The 21,946-nt window shown below is 53.6% G+C and overlaps 1 protein-coding gene across 1 annotated transcript in view; it reads left to right on the forward strand.

Annotated features, from left to right (window-relative positions):
* COL22A1 (collagen type XXII alpha 1 chain) overlaps window positions 1-21,946 on the forward strand; it is a 236,072-nt gene that overhangs the window by 70,663 nt on the left and 143,463 nt on the right. Inside the window, exons 11-15 of the mRNA XM_082720691.1 lie at window positions 1,612-1,674; window positions 4,109-4,147; window positions 18,677-18,730; window positions 19,745-19,798; window positions 20,814-20,867. Of these exons, the coding sequence (XP_082576817.1) occupies window positions 1,612-1,674; window positions 4,109-4,147; window positions 18,677-18,730; window positions 19,745-19,798; window positions 20,814-20,867 (264 nt within the window). The remainder of the gene's footprint in view (window positions 1-1,611; window positions 1,675-4,108; window positions 4,148-18,676; window positions 18,731-19,744; window positions 19,799-20,813; window positions 20,868-21,946) is intronic.

A 21,946-nucleotide genomic window follows, 5' to 3' on the forward strand; every position in this document is an offset into this window, starting at 1 on the left:
GACAGATGCGTATCACCTGGGATCACGCAGGCGCGTGGAAGAGGCATGATCCAGGAGCTGTCATCTGGTCTGGTGTTGGAAAGAGGGGCTGAGCGTGGTGGTGGAAACACCCTGAAATCCCTTCTCTCTCTCTCTCTCTCTCCTTTCTCCCTGCTGCACCCACTGTGCTGGGTCGGGGAGTATGGACACACACACACACCCCTGATGGGCTCCTCTCTCCTGGGGCCAAAGGAGAGCAGCTCAGGGCCATCCAAGGTGCCAGGTGGTCCTTGCAAGGAGGAGCATGCGGCTTTATGCTTCACTGAGCACCCCTGGGCTGTAACTGCAGCTTCTCTGCTGTCAGAGGGAAGAAAGAGCAAAGGCGCCAGGGGTTTGTGGAAGTGTAAGAATGTTTGTCGGAGGCAGTGGTTGGTTAAGGAAGGACCATACCGTGTTGTGGCTGGACAGGTCCAGGGTTGGGGCAACCTTTGCAGGGAGGACAAGGCAGGGGAGGGAATGCTAGGGAGGGACTCAGACTGAGCCACCTGGAGACCGGCCTGGCTTCCTCAGAGATGACTTGCAGTCCTGGCTCTTTGTCCCCACAGGTCAGATTGTCCCAGTCTGAGGTTAAGGCTCTAGGGAAACAGATGTGGCTCCCAGTGGCCCCATTTACCCAGATATAGATCAGGTCGGGTCAACAGTCATGATCTGGTGACTTCAGGCTCCAGGACCCATTCTGGTACAGGGACATTCTAGTGAAAGAGAGAGCCCTGTTTCCCAGGGCTTGCATCCTGGTGGCAAGAGAAGAGCGAGAGAGAAGACTGGGATCCCTTGTGGGCACAGTCAGGGTGGAGGGGTCCAGCAGGGTACATGGGAGCTGCTTGGGCTAAAGAAGGCAGGGGAAGCACATGACAGGCCAAGGGTGTTTGTTCGGTGGGCATTTAGGTAGGAGAAGACCCAGATGAAATTGCAGATCAGGGGATGAGAAAAACAGACAAAATCAGTGGCTCCCAGGGTCGGCACCCAAGCCTGTCTTGGATTGGCTCATGGCACAGTAGGAGGCTTCTCCAGTCCCACACTCGGCCTTTGGCGAATTTTCTTCCCTCGCAAACACTATTTTCTCCTCTGCCTTTCCCCCCGCTTCATGGACAGTTGGGAGGGCCCAGGGCTTACAAATGACATCATCAGGGGACTCTGGCTGACTTCTGGCAGCTTTCAAAGTACTTTAGTGCTTTCAGTCTTCTGTGTGCTGGTGAAAGCAGGCCCATTTCACAGAGGAAGAGCCCAAGGCCTAGAGAGTAATGGCGCTCTCGCGGTAAGCAGCAGAGCGGGGCTTTGGACCCTGGGGCGTCTCCCTCCCCATCTGGGCCGGCGCCATTCCTAGGGACAAACACACGATGCATTCCCCCACTCACTTTCTCAGGATGTACTTAGTTGTGGGAATAAGAGGTTGGGGAAATGATTCAGATCCTTCCTCCTCCAGGGGTGGGAAGCACAGCCTCCTTCCAAGGTTGGCAGGGACAAAATCAGCCATTGCTAGGGCATCGAGGGCCAAGTGGGGAGTGGGCAGCCTGAGCAGGGAAGTCATCAGGGGACCTGACCCAGTGCTGCCCTCTGGTTTGCACCCTGCAGGGAGACATGGGAGCCACTGGGCTGGTTGGAGCTCCTGGACCCAAGGGAGAAAAAGGTGACATGGTGAGTAGGGGGCCGGTGTGGGGCTTGCCTGGCTTCCCCCAAGCGTGTGTGTCAGCTCAAATGCATGGAGCCCGGCACTGAGCCACACCCCAACCTCAGAATGGAGTCCAGGCTCCTCCCCGTGGGCACGGGAGGCCCCCCAGAGGTGGCCCCAGCTGCAGCTCTAGCCCTGTCCTGCACTCCCCAACACGCACCCCTGGATTCTAGGCACCCCGATTGGCAGCTCGGAATCTCCAAACTGGCCACTTCTCACAGGCCACTGCCATGCTCTTTGCCTCACCAGGAAGAATTACACTGTCTTTCCACAGCTTATCCCCACCTTCCCTCCCCTTTCTGGTGGCTCCTATCTGCCCACATTGAGACTGAACCCTTGTGGTTCTCCAGAATACCCCTGTGACCCCAGGAAAAGCAGTAGGGAACAGGGTCTCCTGTGATGGGCACAGGGACTGGAGAAGAAAACAAAACGTGCAATGTAGCCGTCACAGTGAGAGTCAAAGAATGAAGGGAAATCATTCTTAAGCGGGGGGTGGTTTTATAACAGCATATCAGCAAATACAGAATATCAGTAAAGAGAAATTTCTAAATAAAAAGACCCAAATGAAAATTCTAGAGCTTAAAATTATAAGTGAAAGAAAACAGGGGATTGAGGGGAGGCTCAGCAATAGGTAGGAAGCAGCCTGCTGAAAGCAAGAGTGCTCTCACCTGCAGACCAATGCTGACTCTGTGATCTGAAGACCAGACAGGAGGAGTAAGGCAAGAAAATGAGCAGAGCCTTGAAGTGCACCAGAATGCACCAGAATGCACCAGAATGCACCTCATGGGGACCCCAGGAGGAGAGAGGAAAGGGTCAGAAAGCATATTCCAAGAAATAATGGTGAAAGCACAAATCCCAAATTTGGTAAAAAGCAGTAATCTACACCCTCAAGAAGCTCGGTGAACTCTCACACAGACTGAGCCATTCTGAGAAAGATTGCAGCCCAAGCGCCAAAAGGCAAAGAAACGTGAAAGCAACAGGAGGGAAAAACGAGCCAGCATGGACCGAGAAAGGCCAGGAAGACCCTTCAGCGACTGACGGTAGTGGGGGAAAGGAAGCGTCAGTGAAGTAGGATGACAGGCTCAAAAGCATCATCATGACCGTGTTCGAGGAGGCATGTAACAAGCAGGAGTAGTACCGGCACAGGCGTGGAGGAAGAGGGACCAGAACCAGGCCGGGAGCGGCGTGTCTGTAAATCTCCCCGGAGGTAGTATAACTCTGAGGAGCTGAGGTGTGTGTGGGAAACCCGAGACTGACCTCTACCAAAGTAGTTCAAAAGTATACAGTAGAAGCGCCATTAAGAGATTAAAATGTAGCACTAGAAAACACTTAGTGCAAATAAATAAATAAATAAACGCCGTGAAGGAGGGATGAGGAACAGCAAGACAGGAGGCAGAAATGGAAAGCTAGAGGGCCTCCAGGAAACCAGCTCTATCGGGGATCATGCTGTATATTCAGGTCAGACTCTGTCCTGCCTCCAGGAGACATACTTCAGATTCCAAGATGCAAACAGGTCGAAAGTAAAAGGATGGGAAATACCTATCCTGAAAATAGAAAGCCAAATAATTGGGAGTGACTCCGCTGTTATCAGACAAAGTAGACTCTAAAACCGAACGTCAGCGGAAACGAAGAGTTTGTCTTACGCTCAGTGTCAGTCTTTCAGAAATCGGGAAGAGTTATAAACACCTGTGCACCTCGCAAGTGTCCAAAATACGTGAAGCAGAAGGGACTGAATTGAAGAGAGGGATAGGTAAGTCAGTCACGACGAGAGGCCCGAGCGCTCGCTCTCGTGATGGGACGAGCCGCCAGGACGGTGCAGAAACTGGGACGTCACTGCTACAGAAGGACGCTGCTGCTTTGGGTAACTGTCTGGCTGTCCTAAAGAGGCTAAATGGAATTATCAGGTGACTCGGCAGTCCACTTCTTAGATACATATCTAAAAGAAACGAGGACAATATCTCTTGCAAACCCTGGACTCAAGTGTTCAGAGCAGCATTATTCATAATAACCAGAAAGTGGAAAAACCTAAGTGCTCATGGCATGGTGGACGGATAAACGGGATGTGTGTTATATTCACACGGTGGCGTGTGGTATTACATTGTACAAAGTATTACATTGTATCCTTAAGTAGCGAATGATGCCGTAGGTGGATGATATTTTAGTAAAGCTCATAAGGGGAAAAATACAAGTTCCATAATATTGAATTGTTGGAAAAATTAAATGGGGTAATAGGCATGAGAATGAACACTCAGTAAGGAAGGGTTATCCTCTCTTTTGGAAGCTCCTTCCAGGAGCTGCTGAGAAAGCATCCGACCCTTTCAGACCCCAGGGTACTACTGCCGTGTGACGTCATGCATGATGTTCTGTCGTAAACCCGTGCCTCCTCCTTTCATTTTCTAGGGAAGAGGGCCTTTTGTCCGAGGAGAGAAGGGTGAAAAGGTAAGTATTTCCCTTTTATCACTTCTCTGGGGGCTGTGCCGCCGGCCAGGGAGCAGGGTGGGGGGTGGGGCCGAGCTGGGGAGTGGTGCTTCCTGGGAGAATCCAAGTGGAGAAAAGAGGTTTCCCGGGTGGAGCGAGGCGCCTCAGGGCAGGTGCTCTCTTGACTGGGGCAGTTGAAGCCGGTGCAGTGGGCACCGCGGCCTGGCAGGGGTGAGCAGGAATGAGCACAACTGGAGGGCAATGCTTGTTTGGGCTGTGGGTGCTTGGCAGTGCTTGGAGCAGAGGGTACTCGCTGGGGCTCATGGGGCCGGGATGCAGGGTTGCAGAAGGATCTAAGGACCGGCACGCAGGATGTTAGAGACCAGAACTTGCTCAGCCTCGTGTGCAGTTTGGGAAGATGCTGAAGGTTCTGTGTGTGGTCAGACATGGTGGGAACATTTGAGTGTGCCGAGCCAGACAGTGTGAGGGGGAGAGACCAGAAGCATTTGAGGACTTGCCAGGAGATTTGCAGAAGTTCTGAGGGGAGATGATCAGGAGCAGGAGGAGGCGGACAGAGCCATGGAGGAAACAGGAGGCAGGCCCGCTTATACGTGTTCTCCCCAAATACAAATATTGTACCTTCTTTTACCTTCATCAGAAGGAGGACAAGCCAACAGATCCTAGGACATGGGGCTTCCTTCCAAGGAGGAAAGCTTTCTTAAGTGCTTAGTCTGTGAGGAGAAATAAAAACGAAGGTGTCACTAAAATGCTGTTTTTCATTCCCACTAACAATTAAAAATGTACTTTGCGTGTCCGGGGAGAGACAGCCCCAGGACTCTTGGGCATCTGCACTAGGATCTCGTCAGAATGCAGTGCTGGGGGACCCTGGTGGCTTCTCCACCCCTCGCATGGGGCTGGCTGTATGAGCTGGTGCCACTCTGTTCCATTACCATGGAAACGGCTTTCCCGTGGCCAGCCCCTTCTCTCCCTGCAGGTCCCCTCTCACAGTGTACTTTCACTGCAGAGATTTGCTCCACGGAGCTAAAGCAAAGCTGTACAGACATGACTACCCTGGGTTTCACTCCATGTCATCCAGAAGTCAGACTGGAAGCAGCCACGTGCTGTGGGGCGGGCAGGGGGCCCAAGTGCGTTCTCGTGCAACTAAATGATACAGCGGCTCTCAGGGAGGCAAAAACCACATTTAGACGAATAATGAATGATGTAGGGAATGAAAATAATGGTTAATTTTTAAAGCACATGGAAAAATATCTATACAGTATGACCCCAGTTGTGTGTGTGTGTGTGTGTGTGTGTGTGTGTGTGTGTGTACACACAAGCGAGAGACAGAAAGGGATTGATTCTGGAGGTGGAGCCCCTTTGTTAGGCCAGATGGCCGTGTTGAGGGTATGCATTTTCTTCCCTACTTCTCTGTGTCTTCACTGATTCTATGGTGTACTTCTCTTTTATCCCTACTGGAAGCCCAGATGTGCACACACATGCACACACACACACACACACACACACACAGAGATTAACTCCTACACGAGGATACACAGCAGTCTGAGAGTCTGTGGGAGGCTCACACGGCACAGGGTGACATTGTCATCAGTTTTCCAAGCTGCGTCTGCTGACTCCTCAGATGGGGCTGCTGGTGGCCACCATCCATGGTTCCCATGCGGCTTAAAAGCATGACACCTAGAGGCTAGGTGCTCAAGTTTAGCAACTACCTTTATCTAGTGTTGCTGGCTTGCTGGGTCCCCATGGGCCTGGAGCACAGGTTTTAGCAGGACCCCCAGATGTTTCTGTCAGGATTGGGGCTGTCCTTGAAGTCAAAGTGCTGGGTCAGGGTGATGCTTGCTGGCTGGACTGCTGTGTGTCTCCTGGACCAGCATGTCCTCTGACGGCTGAGCTGTCCTCCTGCGTGGGTGTCCGGCAGGAAGAGGCAGGAACAGCAGGTGCATCTCAGCCTTGTCGGTTCTGGTGTAGCTCAGAATGGGCAGCCGTATTTCCCTGGTGGCTGCCAGCCTCTCCCTAGGGCCCACATCCCTGCCTGCAGGCCCACAGTCGGGACCTGCTGGGTCACAGTGGCAGCCGGCGAGGCCCCATCACACCCTCGGGGCCAGCAGGACAGAGGGACAGCGGGGCAGACTCTCGCACTTCTGGCTCTGTCCTTGGTTGACATTCTCTTGCATCTGAACATTTTTAGCAAAGTCTGAGTCTAGATTCTGCCGCCTATTAGCTGTGTGATGCGGGGTGAGTCACCTCCCTCTCTGGGCCTCTGCTTCCTCATCTGTAAAAACGAGGGGGTGGGACGAGATGATGCATAAAGGCCCTTGCAGGCGGCGGCTCTGAGACGTGGTGATCAGCCCACCCCAGCCGGAGCCCTTGGAGCTCTCTTCATTACTTGGAGTCTCTTGTTCCCTCCAACCCTTGGGGAGGAGGTGAGGCTGGAGGGGGGTGGTCAAGGGGACTGATAAAGTCCACAGGGCAGAGAAGGCCACGGGTGACTAATGCACTTGTACAGGGCCCAAAAAACTGGCTTCTCCACTTGAATATTCTCTCCAGAGCAATTACATTGTGAGGGGATCAGATGGACTAGAGCCTGGTGGGCCTAGGAATTGTATTTCTCTGATCGTCATTGTGTGTCTTGTGTTTCTGGTGTGTAATGAACCACTGTGATGATGTGTGCTGCCCTCCATGAGGGCTGACATGCCCTGTACTTTATGTCTCATGATGAAGCCAGCACTTTACGGGGCAGTGACTTATGCCCATTTCACAGATAGGGAGGACAAAGCTTGAAGGTCAAGTGACCAGCCCAAGGTCACAAGCTAGTTGGATGATGGGAAGCACAAACTCTGGTTATTACTCAAGGAAGGGAGGCTGCAGGGCTGATTGAAGCCCCCCTTCCCCAGCAGCTGAGGAAACTGGCCCTCAGAGAAGGTCAGTGACTGGCCTAAGGTCACACAGCTGAAGATTGACTAGAACTCTTGGCCTCCTGACTCTCCTCGGCTCCCCCAGCAGATGCCCAAGACCATTGTGTGCTGCTGCCAGGTTTCTGGGCTGCTTCTGCCCCTTGTCTTGGAAGCTAACCTCCCCTCTTTCTTCACTGTGGGGTCCTTGGGCCCATCTCCCCCGGTGTTTAAATAAATATGAAATCAGGCTAAGGCAAGGGGGGGCAGCTTTTTAGGGGGTGCTGCTCACAGCCCAGGCACTGGGGCCATAGAAGTAGAGGAAGGGAGGTTGGACCTCCCAAGCCTCCGGGAGGCAGCTGGCATTACGTATGAGGTTGCCAGATGAGCGGATGGATGAGTGGGTGTCGGCCGTCTGCCATCCAAGGCTGAGGGCCAGCTCGACCCAGGAGAGGTCACCGATGGCCGTGGGGCAGACCCAGCTTCGGAATCTGGCTCCACCTCGTGTTAACCTCTTGTCTGTCCTTGGGCGACTCTGAGCCTCAGTTTCCTTTTCTGTAAAAGGGGGAAGGGGACAGTTGATGGTTCTACCCCGTAAGGTCGGAGGGGGGTTAAAGGAGAGAAGGTGCGTGAGGGGTTTCACGCAGGGCCCGGCACAGGGAGCACGCTCGCTGGTGACGCTCTGTTTCTGTTACACCCATACTTCTCATTTCCTTTGCAGCTGGCTTGGTGGTGGCGATGAGGGTGTGTACCCGTGGTCCAGGGTGGGTAGGGACCATTTCTGGTGGAGTCAGAGGGAGCAGGGAGGGGTCCCGACCTCTGTGCCTCTGCCCTTGGTTCTCCCCTGCAGAGAAGACTGACCAGCATACTGAGATGCAGGCATAGGGGTTCCTTTGGGTGCGCACTGCTCCGGTGCGGATGCTATGGAGATGAAGGCCGTAGCATTAGGTGGATCATGAACCCCACAGGCAGAAAAAGATTTAGAAACAACAGAAAGAAGTCCAAAATGTGAGTTTCCGGTGAGCTTCCTCTTGGTGCATCCTGAAGGTCCTTCTGCTCTGGGGACCAATGCCTCCAGGAAGGAAGCCTGGAGCCTGGGGGTTTGGTCCCGTTCCTGGGCCCACAGCGCCCTCTGGTGTCTGCGAGCCTGCACCTCTGCGCAGCTTTCTCTCGGCCGGGGTTGGCCTCTTCTCCTCCCCGATTTAGCATCTGGGACGCCTCGGTTTTGTGCTCAAATACGGAAGCTGATGTGAGGAGCTGGGCAGACACGGTTCGGGTTGCAGCTCTGCGGTGGCTGGTGTCTCTCTCAGGGTCTCAGCTTGTCATATGGGAACATGGATGCCGAGGGCTGAACGTAGATTACAAGAGGTTGATCGCAAAGCACCTGGCTTCATCCCTGGCACTTGATTAGTGTGTGTAAAAATCTGTCTCTTGCATTTCTTATCCTTTTGCTGCTAGAGGATATTGCTAAAATCCATGCGAGAGGGACATATGTTTCTGTAATAGATAGCATTCAAGTACTCAGTACGTGAGAGCGGGTGGTGGGTTCGCAGAGCTTTAAAACCCAGCCTGGGCCCCCATCCAGAGGCTCATTCACAAGTTCTGGGGAGGAGGTGTGCTCGAATGCAGTCATGCCATCCAGAGTGTGGTCCTTCTTACTGGTCCCATGTGGTCTCTATCCCCCATGCTGCTAGGCACACTAGGACCCCACCTGGGCCTCAGAAGATGGAGGAGTGGAGGAGGGTCCCATCCGCAGAGCCCACTGAGGGTGCCCTAGGAGCTCACTGTTCTACTGCAGGAGGTGTTGAGAAATGAAACAACAAAAAGTGTCTAGGAAAGTATCCTGAGCATAATTTATATGAAGGGAGAAATAGAAGCAGAAACAAAATTACCACGAGCTGATTCTGTTTTTTATAAGAACACTTGACAACTGCAACAGCAAGGAAAAATGGGAACAACCTAATGGAACATCGCATTACAGCAACCAGATGGGCACGAGTGGAAATTTGGAACACCTTGCGACAGGGAGCTAGGCGTGCAATGGAATGCAAATGAGATACAGCATATAGGAAGCCCTGTGTGCTCATGCATCAAAGGGCGCGTGCGCAGGGCAAACCACATTCTAGGGTAGCGGGATTTGGGGTGTTTCGTAGGTCTTGTTAATTACTCTTCCCAGTTTTACAACATCTGTGAACATTTGACCGAAGACTAAGTCTTAATCTTAATATAATGAAAATCATTTTAAGCATAAGATCTCCACAGATGTTTATGCGGGAAGTCCCAAAGCGGTGTGATTTTGGAGGAAAGTGCTCTGTCTCCCAGCACAGGAGCCTGCCGAGCACAGGGTGACAGGATGGCCGGTGGGTCCAGAAGGCAGAACATGGCAGTAGCTGAGGGTCGGGCTTTGGACTCCTGGCGCGGCCCCACTCCTGTGGCATAACCTGGTGGGTAAGGAGGGCTCTCCACAGTTGTTGGTGCCTCAGTTTCCTCGACTGTGCATGGAAGATGCTAGAACAAACCATGAGCTCCCCTCAGGCGGTTGTGAGGTTCAGTGAGGGTGTCTAGGAGAGAACTTTGTGGCCACCTGCTAAATAATGAGTTGGGCAAACATTAGCAAGAATCAAGTGCCAGGCATCCGGGCATGGTTCTGTGAGCACGGTGACCAGTTCAAGCATGTTATCCAAGTTAACTCAAACCAAACAAATTCAGTACTTTTGCTTCAAAGCCCAGAGACAGATGTTCTTTCCTCTGGGCCCACAGCTGTGAAAAGGGAACCTTGACATCCCTGCCGCCATCTTGCTGTGGTGCAGTGAGCCAGTTGGAGCCAGGTGAGGTGATGTTCAGAGGGCAGGCCTATTTAAATGGATCCTTGTAAGTGACATTGCTGAATGATCACGCCCGCAGCCTCTCCAGCTGCTCAGATACACGATACGGCACATTGCCTGCCACCGTTGTCCTCTTTATGAGCAGCAGCTGGTGTTAATATTACAAGGAGAGTGGGGCTGGGGTAGGGGAGGGGCCTCAGGCTGGGGTAGGGGAGGGGCCTCAGGCAGGTCTAGACCAGGATGGGGAGGCAGGGCAGGGCTCCATTTCCCTGGAATGGAGCACAGTACAGGACAGCACAGGGAGAGAACTCCCCAGCCCCTCCCCAGCCCAGATTATGCCCTATAGCTAGCAAGGGCAGCTGAGACCCACAGGAGAAGAAATTGGGGCAGAGTATCCTGTAAAGCCATGCTTGGGTCAGCAACTCAGCACTCAGCATTTGGTCGAAGCAAAGAAACTCAAAAACAACTACCACCAGAAAGTCCCTCCTTAAGCATTTCCACCAAAATCCATACGGCAATAAATAAAAGTTCATATGGATTTTGTGCTCAGATTTCACGGTGTGGTGCACCAGAAAAAATACGCGAGTGAGTGTCAGGAACTGAGCTGAATTTTATTGGGCTGGCTGGCGTGGTAGCAGACGGAGCTTTAGTTCCACACAGCATCAGTTCCTTGTCTTTTAAGGCTTTCTTCAATCCCTGCCTGGATCATAAACCTGACAGAACCAAAGTGGCAAAGGAGGAATCTGAGTCCAACAAGAAGTCCAGATGCTTCCTTTCTAGAAACTTCAGCTGAATTCCCTGAAGAGGGTACCAGAGCCATGAGCAGCAAGCCGGAGTGTCCTCAAGTCCTCTTGTAGGCGAGTTTTCATGGGGTGGGTCATCACAAAATTGAAGATGCCACGTGGAAAGCTGAGGGGAGAGTCCAAGATCATCAGCTGTTGGGAAGCCAGGTTCCCAATGGTTAGCAGAGGCAGCCTAGTCCCCAGGTCTGAGAAGAGCAGCAGGTTCTGCACACATACCCTCAAGGACAAAGCAGGCTCCTCCACATTGCCGTGGACCATGAAGCATCCAGCCTCTCAGGAAAGGCAGCTGGCATGAGGGACATTGGGGGCCCCCCTGCCACAAAGTCCCTAACAGCTGTGGGGCAGGGGCCTGGAATCCCTCAGTTCCAAGGAAATGTCCTCTTCCGGCTTACACTCACCATCCTGTTGGAAACGTGCAGGCGTGCATGGGTTTGTGATTGTCAAGTGCTGCTCTTGTGACAAATTCCCTGTTGACCACTGCTCAGCACCACGTGTTACGTGGCACATGGAATCCACATGTTTGGAGTACACGTCACACCTGCTGCTGTGAGGAGGCCCCCAAGAGACCCTTCCTTTGCCTGTCTCCTTCCAGTTCTGGATTCGTGTTTCCCGGGCCTTCTCTCAGTATTTCTCCCCCGAGACTGGTCTCCTCCTTATCCATCTACGGTTGCCCTCTGCCTCTCGAAATACCAGGGATGCTTCTGACCCAGGAACCATTGAGCTCTTGTGCACAGAGCCAGACAGTCCCAGGAGCACCTTCTCATTAATTCCTTCCAGTGAGGGTAGGTGGAAGGTGGCATTCCCTGCATTTCTTGGACAAGCCACTGAGACTTGGAAAACACACACGTTGAAGTTTTTCCCTGTAAGAAGTTGTATGGGAAGAGGACAACATAGTTTATAATAGCTCTGGCTTGTTAGAAATCCTAACAGCTACCCATTTAGGGGAAGGCAAGGTTCCTGGGGGCTGGGGAGGGACAGCAAAATGAGGGACATGAGCCCTGATGTTTGATTAATGCAACCTGTTTGCACCTGTAGGCAAAAGTGGGGTACCCAGAAGATGAAGAAGAGCCCCCAGCTTGCAGGGCAGGGCTCTGACCGCTGCACAGCTGGCAGGGCAGGGCTGATAAGAGCTTAAATTGACATTCCCATTCAAGCCTAGTCTGAGTTCACCAAGGACCCTCTCTCTGAGGCGGTCACAATAGTGCCTGGGACCCCACTGCAGGGGACAGTCAGACCAGCTCTCACAATGGCCACTCTGATGTCAACATGGCAGACACATTGTGGCTGTCTCCAAGGCAAAAGGCTGTCTCCTTCCCCCCCTGAGCTAGTTCTTTCTTGGGTGTCTTTCCAGAGCAGGCTTTATTTGAAACTGTGAGATGAGATTTTATGGCATGTCTATAGAATGGATTGCAGAATTGGTGGGGAAAGGAGAGAGGGCCCTGCCAAATACGGATTTTCTTCTTGGTGCCTCTTTCCCAGACCGGGGCCCAAGAAAGGTCTCCAGAAGCCACAAGATGCTTCTACATATCAGGGGTTTCTCGTATAAGAGAAAAGTACAGCACAGCACGGCAAGGGGCAGTGGGTACACATTTATGTCTCTGATCCTTTCTGAGAGAATGAGATGGAGACATTAGCAGTCAGGGCCATGCAGAATTCAGTGGCCAACCTGTGACAATTTTATATGGAACGATGTGGGGACGTGGTCTCAAGGAAAGTCACAGAGTAGAAAGAATCATAGCAGATCTTACTGATCTTACTGAGCTGTTGCCATGTACCAGGCTGTGTACTTTGGCATCAGCCTCCTGGAGATCATTAGGGAGTCTGGGGCAGGCCCGCAGCAAGAGTGACCCACTCCTATCCACTGCATGGCCAAGGCCGGCTCTCTGCCCTTTCCTGAAATCAGTGCTGGGAAGCCTTGATCCTCCGAAACCATGTCCCTGGTGGGAATCAACTTATTTTATGTCATGACTGCATTGTAGAGCTTCTGAGCCATAAAATATAAATTATATGTGTTTGTACGTGTGAAACTTCTCTAAGATATATTTACACCATTGCCTCTAGCTCTGGTCCCTTTCCCTTTGCTCACGCCGGGCGTAATCAGCAGCCCCATCTCCTATTCTTAGCCTGCGCGTTAATGTGCATTATTCATGGTTATCGAGTTGGATAACTGTGGTTGAAGGCCTTCTATTTTTATAATAATTAAAGGGTTTCGTGGAAAATAAGTTTAGCTGCTTTTGTGCCCTCAAGTAGCCTTGTGGGGTTGGGGGCTAAGGGCTGAGAGAATCATGGCGCTGTAGACCCTGTCCGTGGTGCTGAAGGGCACTTGGGGAAGTTCTGGGTTCACGGGATCTCACAACCCCAGGAAGAGCTGGGATAGGAAAGTCTGTACCTTTCCCCACCTCTGTCTGACACTCGGGCACTTGCCAAGCCTAGTGGATCAGTCACAGGACCAAGGGCTTTGTCCAGGAGGAGGAGAGTAGTTGTGGGAAGGGCAGACGCTGGCTGCTGGACAGTGGGACGGGCGGGGGAGGGGAGGCTGAGGGTGTGGACCCTGGACACAGATTGGTGGCTTCAGACTGCGCTTGGCCACATGCCAGCTGTGTATCATTGCAGTTCCTCGACCCTTTAGCCCTTATTTTATTCGCCTATAAATTGGCGATTGTGCTGCTATTCGTCTCAGAGGGTTGCTGTAAGGATAAAATGAGCTAATGAAAATAAATGACTTATATTTGTAAAAAGTGCTCGTAAATGTTAAGTATAATTATTATTATACCAACAGAGTGTTGCATTTTTTTAAACACCAGATGACGTCTTCTGCGTCCTGGGCATCGGTGAAGTCTTATTCCCAGGGCCGGCTGACAGCTGCAAGATGTCAGGGCTCCCACCTCCCACGGAGGGGGTGCCTCTGTAGCTCTGCAAGCCTCATGAAGCCTGGAGAGTTATTGGAAAATGTGCTCCAGGTGGACTGATTACAGTATGGGCTGTCCTTTCCTTTCCTTGGTTCACGTAGAATAATTTGTAGAGCATCTGAGAACATTAACAGTACCTGGTGTTTATAAAGACCATGGTCTGCCAGGATTTGTGCACCTGCTATGTAGTTTGGAGGTAAATACTGCTGCCCTCATTTTACAAGCATATTAACTATGTGACCAAGAGCCAAGTGAGATGCTCTTTCCATGTGGCCCAGCCAGAAGCTTTGCTCATGTTTTCTGACCCCACGGCCAACATTTATCAGTGATGAGCCATGGTTCCCAGACATGACAGCATCTGAATCATGGGGAGGGCTTATTAGGCCAGCTTGCTGGCCCCACCCCCAGAGCATCTGGTTCTGTGGGGCTGGGAGAGGGGCAGAGAGTCTGCCTTCCTAACAAGACCCAGGGGATGCTGATGCTGATGCTGCTGGTCCAGAAGCCACACTTTGGGGACCGCTGCCCAGAGGAGCCCTCCGACCCCACATGCAGGACCTCCTCTGTCTCTTCCAGGTGAACTGAGAGGGATACTAACATGTGCCTCTAGGGAAGAAGCCATCTCTTTGTCAACATTTAGAAAAAATCCTGATAGCTGATTAACCAAAAGAACAGGAGAAATATTTGCTTTCCCTTAAATCTGTATTTTGCCCAGTGAGGTCACCCCATAATTCCCAGAGCTCGGGTTCTGAAAGTGGGCATGGGCGTAGAGCTGCTGCCTCATGTTACCCTCCTGGGGGCTCCCAGGGAGACCGCAGAGTCAGTGTGTATGGGGAGCGGGGTGGGGAGGAGCAGGCAGAGAGGTTTGCCTTGACGTGGCATCAACACCCTGAGTTGGAGCTGGGAGAGGCCCCTCTTCCCCGAGCCCTGGTCATCTTCTATAATGGGTTTCATACACATTATCTATTGTCATCCTCTTGATCTGAGTGACTGCCTTTTTACAAGCGAAGAGTGGAGTTTTGGAGAGTTTACCCAAAATAACTGTTCCCGATGCTTGTTCGAGTTTCCGTGTATACGCAGCATTTCCCCAGGCATGGTCTCCAGGCATCTTACTGACCACCCGGGGCCAGAGGTACCATTCTTCTCATGTTGCCTTTTCCACAGGTGAAGGAGCTGAGACCCGGGAGGAAGGTCGCTTGTTCTGCATGGCTAACACCTGGCAGAGGCTCCCTGACAGTCCCGACCCCCACCCCGTCTACCTCCCTGGCCTTCCCTTGTCTTTCTTCTTCCTTCTTCCCTCCACTTCCCTCCTTTTGTTGTACTTTACGAGGATCCTTATCTATTTCTCTTTGCTCGCTGTGCCCGACTTCACCAGCTCCGGGAGCAACACCACACCCCTCCTTTCTCTGACCCGCCCCCCAGGCTGCACAATGTGCTCCTCCTTCCCTGCACTAGACCAACAACTGGCTTCTTAATTATGTCCACACCCTTCTTCCCATCTGAAATCAGGATGGGTCTCTATCAACTGAGGCTCAGAGAGGGCGGGTGGGTTTCCTGAGGGGACAGAGTGTGCAGTTCTGGGCTGTAACTCCCCCTTTGCAAAGCTGCAGCAGACAGTGGATGGGGAGCCCCTCCCTCACCACCGAGGGGCTTTTGGAAGGTGCATCATAGGATGTGGTGGTGTTCCGGGAGGCCACACTGAGGGGACACAAAAACATGAAACATTTGGGTCAGGTTGACAATTTTCATAAGAACAGGAACCCGTCTAAACAACGCCTGAATCTCATGAGGATTTGCAAGTGGAAATTTTCAGGATCTATTTTGTAGTGCTGGCTTGGTTAGCTTAACCGTGTAAAGTAAGATTGAACTTGATGCTCTCCTCTTAGAGGAAATACGTGCCTCGGAAGAGGCCTCTGGTCAGTTTCTTAGGCTACAGAGCAAGGGTAGGTAGCACACCCATCACAAAGCAGAAGCAACTGCTGGTCCCATGACTCCAGTCCTCAGACCGGTTTGCCAAGCTGCTTGTGTCCTCGGGAAGCCCAGACCCTGCTGGATTTGTGGTCCCTATTTACAGAGGGAGATGGGGTATTAGAGCATTTCACTAACGAGGCCACAGCCATTAGTATTAAGTGATGGGGGGTTTGAAGCCACAGTTGGCTAGCTTTTGAAGGCACTGTTCTACTACAACACCTGTCCCTGAGGGGTTCATACCTGCAAGGCTAACTTTAAAGGAGGAGGACCTCCCTGCTGTTTCCCTTCGGGGCCCACATGGCTCAGGAAGGGTTTGAAGCCCTTGTGGGTCCTGTGCCGAGCAGGCAGTGGTGACAGGGAGGTGGGTGCTGGAGCCCTGAGGCCCCACCTCTTGGAACTCCTATCCTGTGAATGAGACAGATCCATCTAGACATGTGTCGGGCATCTATTAGGAAGTGCCCACAAGGCTGGAACCTGACAATTGGGCAAAGGGAAGGTTCCGGAACTCTCTGGAGTTCCCTTTGGCATTGTCTTGTTCTCCTCCCTGGCCCCATTTATTAGATGGTCCTGGGAGCGCCAATGTCCTGCTGCCCTCCCCCATTTATTCCTGAGGCAGGAGCCCATCAAGATACCCCTTCCCCTGCCTTCAGCAGCAGCAGCCAGAAGACAGACTGGCCTTTCAAGGACCCACCATCTTAACTGGGTAACCACCACGTAGGGGGAGCTCTGCTCCAGGTCCCTCAATAGGTCTGGTTGTGGAGGGAAGCTCCATCAAGGGCATGTCCTCAGACTCTTCTTGCGTGTCCCTCTCTTTGAGAAGTCTTGAATTCAGCCCTAGAGTTGCACAGAAGCAAGCGCTAAGAAGGCTGGGGTCCCTGCCACCTGCAGATGCTCACACCATTGGCTCAGATCGGCGCAGGATGGGGCAGGGGATAAAACATGGGTCTTGGAGACAGACAGGGCACCTGGGGAGCTGAGCCCTGCCCTATTCCTGACCAGCAGAACCCTGGCCTGATGCAGGGCGCTGCCTCTGGGAAGGCCGTTGAAAGAGCTCTGCTGCTTTCCCAGGACAAGAGGCTGTAAGGGGAGGAACGGGGTCCCTGGAGAAGGGGAGGGGTGGCTGGGCTGGGCTGGGCTGGGTTGGGCTGGGTGTGCAAGCTCTGTTGCTTCAACCTTCCCACTCCCCGCCGTGGCAGCAGCTGCACGGGCTCGGGCGTCCAGCCCTCTGTGCCCAAGTGCTGCAGGCAGAGTGAGGATAAGGACACAGCCCGCAGGACTGGGTCACCCAGGGAACCGGGCGTTCAAACACTGCTAAGAGGCAGATTCTGGGGCCCCGCGTGGGTCTTCCAAGCAGAGACCCTGAAAGGTTGGATGCAGGATGGAATCTGTGCACTTACACCTGATAAACCATGAAGTTAATCTTGTCTCTTGTTGAAGTGTCCTGGGACGAGTCAAAGGCGCTGCCGGAAGGAACGTGCTCCGTGAGGACCGGCTGCTCGGAGCGGCCTTGTCAGGGTCACTTGATCTGTGACATTAACATCAGTGCAATATTGCTGCTCGTTCTGCCACTCTTAGGGCTAAAGAGACAAGGCCGATGGGTGTTTGGGCAGTTCTCGGGAACTCAGAAGTCACTTCTGCCTGTCCTGCGTGCTCGCTTCATCTCTGGGTCCTTGAATTACAGAACAGCACTGGGGGGGGGGGGGGCAGGGCAGGGATTCACCCCCGCTGTGTGTTTGTGTAGATGGTGTCTGGGACATCGCCTGTTGGGGCAGCCCTTCCCTCGAGGATGCTGCTGGTGGTTCGACCCCCAGCAGGCACCTGACTCCCACTGGTGCTGAGGAAACCCCGGGCCCTTGGCGTTGAACAACCCTTCCTCTTGTGGATCATCCTCACCCTGCGGGCTGCCCCATGTCTCCAACCGAGGACAGCCACAGGTCCCTGAAGCCCAACGAGGAGGTCTCATCCCTCCCCACACTGCCTCTGAGTACCGGGCTTGCCTGCTGGGGAAAGTCTCCTCTTTCCTCCTCTTAGTCTGTAAATAACCCTCCTTTCCAGCACTTTCAAAGCCCCTCCAGGAGCAGCCTGGTCTCCTCGGCACAGGTGTAACCAGGACTCGGTTTTGCCTGTGACGAGGTGCAGAAAAGCCTGCGTGTGCAGGAGCCACGGCAGCCGCTCACATGGTCCGTGCATATGGACACGCACACGTCCTTGTTTATAGGTGACACCTGGAAATGTCCAAGGCACGACATGCCTTCGAGAAAATGACGAGACCCATCTTAGGGGTTATGTGAGGACTGCCTAAGGTGGTAGAAGCCAAAGACCTGATTCAGCTCGCAGTGTTTGCTTAATATCACTTACCGATTCATCAGTCCGCACAAGTGTTTGAACGTCCAATAACCTCATTTCACAGATGGGAGAGCCCGGAAAGAGACATTGACTTGCTCAGTGTCCCACAGAAAATTGTCGGCGTGGGGAGGCTGGGCTGAAGGTCGTGGCGGAATCCTTTGATTTGAATCGTATGGTGTTGGAGCCGGACAGGAGCTTGGAGACCCCCGAGTCCCTGTGTTTAGATGGCCCTCGTGCACTCGCCAGGGTGACGGTGGGAGCAGCCTGGCCCATGTCCCCTTCCTCCCCAGAATTGCCCCATGAGTGTGCCCATCACAGGCTTCTGAGTGTGAGCCACTGGAATGGAGGGTGCACCCGCTTAAGAAATCCTTCTAGACCCCTGCTCTAGCCCAGGGGTGCTCAGCCAGGGGCGAGTTTGCCTCGGCGGACATGTGGCCGTATCTGAAGATGTGTTTGATTGTCACCACTAGGGAGTGTTACTGGCCTGTAGGGGTGGATGTGCCTGGAGTGCCCAGGACACCCCCTCCAACAAAGGGGCATCCGGCCCAGGGTCCATCAGGCCCAGGTTGAGAAGGTGGTGCTTTGGGGGTGTGACCCTGAGCGCCGAGCAAGGAAGGACCACAGTGTGAGTCGGGGGAGGGGGCATGGGGCTGACAGGTGCATATGGACCCCTGCAGGTCTTGTTAAAACGTAGACCCTGACCAATGTCGTAGGTCTCTAGTGAAGCCTGAAAATCTGCATTTCCTGTGCTCTTCTCACTGTGCTGACTGGTGGTCTCTCTCTGTCCTAGGGTTCCCTGGGCCTGCCTGGTCCCCCTGGGAGAGACGGCAGCAAAGGCATGCGGGTACGTCTGCTCCCTCCGCCCTCTCCGCAGGCAGCCTCCGGTCAGAGCCCATGTCCTTGAGGGGGCGGCCTCTGCTGGCGCGTGAGCTGGGCTTCGTGTATGCTGGGACACTTGGAGGTCCCCAGAAGTCAGTGTAATCATTTTACCGACACCAGCTGCAGTGGTGGCCACAGGCTCTGCCTGCGTGTGCTTGGAAGCGAGTTTCTCCCTCAGGTGACAAGGAGTTCTGCTTGGGAGGTCTTGCTGTCCCAGCGCCCAGGCCTGGAATGAAGTCCCAGCCCAAAGTGGGGGGCTCGCCCAGGTCCCTAGTTCATAGCTGTGGCGACCCAAGCAGCACCTCATCTCCTGCATGGGGCCCCCAGCCTCCCTCTTATCTGTTCCCTGACTCCCCCTCCCCACTCCCTGCCTCTGAGTTGGAACGCGCTCCAGAAACCCAGACCAAAAGTGGTCAACTTGGGCAGGCCAGTCTACTCCAGGGCAAAGGGGTCCTCCTCACCAGAACCCAAAGGGAAGTCGGTTCTAGGTGTTCCCTTGGTGATGTCCAGCATGTGTGAGCAGGTTTCAGAGCGGGAGCCTTGAACATGAGCCCCTCCTATGTCTGTGGCCTTTAACGCTCCTGGACAGGAGGCCTGGGGTGGAGAGCAGGAGAGGAAGGGGGGCTCCATACTCCGCAGACCGCTCGCGACCCCTCCGGATGGCCGGGCTCCTCCATGAGAATTCCTGCCTTGTCTCTCCAGTCACTCTGCTTTCTCCACTGCTGTGTCTGAGTCTGGTTCTGTTGGCCTCGAGCAGCAGGTGCGAGGGGCTGAGCTGTGCTCCTTGCATTGAAGACCAGCCCCTAGGCTCATGGGACATCTCTCAAGGGCAGCCTGGGTCTCCTTTCCCTGGTGGTTACCTTGTGTCTGGGATGGGTTTTGAGCTCCCGACACAGCTGCCCCCGAGGCTTTGGGCTGCCCCGCTGTACCTGGGCCTGTGTTGCCCTGGGCTCTGACCAGCCCTGGGTTGTGTTTGCAGGGGGAGCCGGGATTGCCGGGAGAGCCGGGGCTGCCTGGCGAGGTGGGCATGCGGGTAAGTGGCACTTTCCCCCGATGTCCCCAGGGGATAAGTCTTGGTGCAAAACCAACTGCTTTAGGTGTAGAGGAGACATGCATGACTTCACCCCTCACCCGTCCCGTATAACCACATGCATGTTTCCGTGTATATGTCATGACATGGGTGACTTTTCCTGAATTCTTACGGAAAGGGAATCACACCAAACTCTGCTGTTTATCTTTTTCCTTTAATGACAGATGAGCTCCATCTTTCCAAACTATTCTCCTAATCGATGTCTTTCTTTCCATGACATGGGTGCATCGTAACCTATGTAACCTTTGCCCTATTATGGCCCTAAATGTTGTCTCTAATTTCACTTTTCTCTAAAATCAGTACAGCAGTAAATGCACGCAGGGTGTGTGCATGCGCGCACGCGTGTGTGTGTGTGTGTGTGTGTGTGCGTGCACAAGCACTTACTCTTGCATACTGCTGTTTGTTTCAATAGAACAGAGCACCAACATTGGGATACTTTTGACTAAGGAAATGCACCTTCTAATGTTAATAGATTTTAAGAAACATCTCCCAGTCAGCTGCTTCAAATCTGTAGCAGTTGAAGGCGCGGGCAGCAGGGGAGTGTCAGGGCTCCGCAGACCTCTTGGGGTCTTGTCAGGACTTGCCCAGGCCCTGCTGGCCGTCGGGCAGAGTGTGAATGAGGAGAGGCAGGAATCACGCAGCTTGCCCAGAAACTCGGCCCCCGCCCTGGCAGGATCGTGGGAAGGCCACGGGGCACAGGGCAGCTGGAAATGGAAACTGTTGCACTGGCCTCCTCACAGCTCAGAGGCAACACACTCTGACTGCTCCCTGAAGTTGAGCAGACTGGGGTGGGGGTGAGAATCATGGTGACTCCTACTCTCCGAGGCAGGGGGTGGCATGACCTCTAAGTGGAGGAGGGACAGCGTGGGGCAGGCAGAAGCAGGGATCTCTGGGCATTGCCTCCGTCCCTGCCTCTCCTTCTCTTGCCCACACCTCTCTTGTGAACACTGTTCCGCAGGGATTCCAAGGACCACCTGGACTCCCTGGGCCTCCTGGACACGTTGGAGCTCCTGTAAGTAAAGGCCTTGGGAAGGGGTCCTGTTCCCTTCTGCAAGGATTGGGACCCAGACCCCTGACATATCTCCCCTCCTGTGTCTGTACACGGAGAACCCACTGCCTGGCAATGGCAGTGAAGGGTTGGTGTCTCTTCCTCGACCAGGAATGCTGAAATGTTATGGCACTTGGGAACCTCCTGGAGATCAAGTTTAAATGCACATTCCCAGGACCCCGTTCCCAGACAGTGATGCAGCAGCTTTGGCTGAAGTCCGGGAATCTGCATTTTTATCCGGCAGCCCAGGTGTTTCTGAGACTTGCCCTAAAGAAGCCACTTTCACCAGCCTGTCCAGGCCACCAGTCCCGAAGGCCGTGGTGTCTGTTAATTCCCAGCCCCTAGAACAGTGCCAGACCCAGGAGGAAGGTGCAGTCACCACATGCCCCTTAAAGTAAGTGACGAACAGACATGTGCAAGGAGCGAAGTGGCTTCTTGGAAGTCCAACCCTATTTGTGGTTCTCATTAAGAGCTTTGAGATTATCTCCAAACGAAAGGAGGAGTATAAAAGGTCATTTTCAAGCAAGGCAGGCTGCATAACCTTGGGGGGCATTAAACACCTGCGATCTGTGTGTGTCTGGCCAAAATACTTGGATGGAATTAAAACAGCAAGGATGTCCACCTCCCGCCAGGGGCGGGATGGTCCCCAGAGCCTCTTCCCTCTGGGATAGTGGCCTGTGGTTCTGGCCCTGTGCCTGTTCTGTGGGGACAAGGATGTAGGTATTATTTCTGGAATCAGTAAGTGGGCTTGGGCAGACTCCGTCCTCTTCAGCCTACTCTGCCCAGAATGTCCAAGAGTCCTTTCTCCAGGACAGGAGAGGAGAGGGGGGGAGCTCCTGTAGCAACGCAGGACACATTCAGGCCCCTCCAGCAGCGTGGTGCCTCGAGCTGTTGACCTGGTCCTCGAGCCTGTCCGGGAGCCTTTGAGGGGTCGCGCACGGGTGCTGGTGGCCCCGGAATTTCGCTCCATACCCCGCACGTGGCAAAGGGCAGGTGCGTTCGTGTGCGGCTCCGCTCCTGCACACCAGGCTGGGGCAGGACCC

Source organism: Mustela nivalis (assembly GCF_964662115.1).
Source record: "Mustela nivalis genome assembly, chromosome: 2".
Taxonomy (NCBI): domain Eukaryota; kingdom Metazoa; phylum Chordata; class Mammalia; order Carnivora; family Mustelidae; genus Mustela; species Mustela nivalis.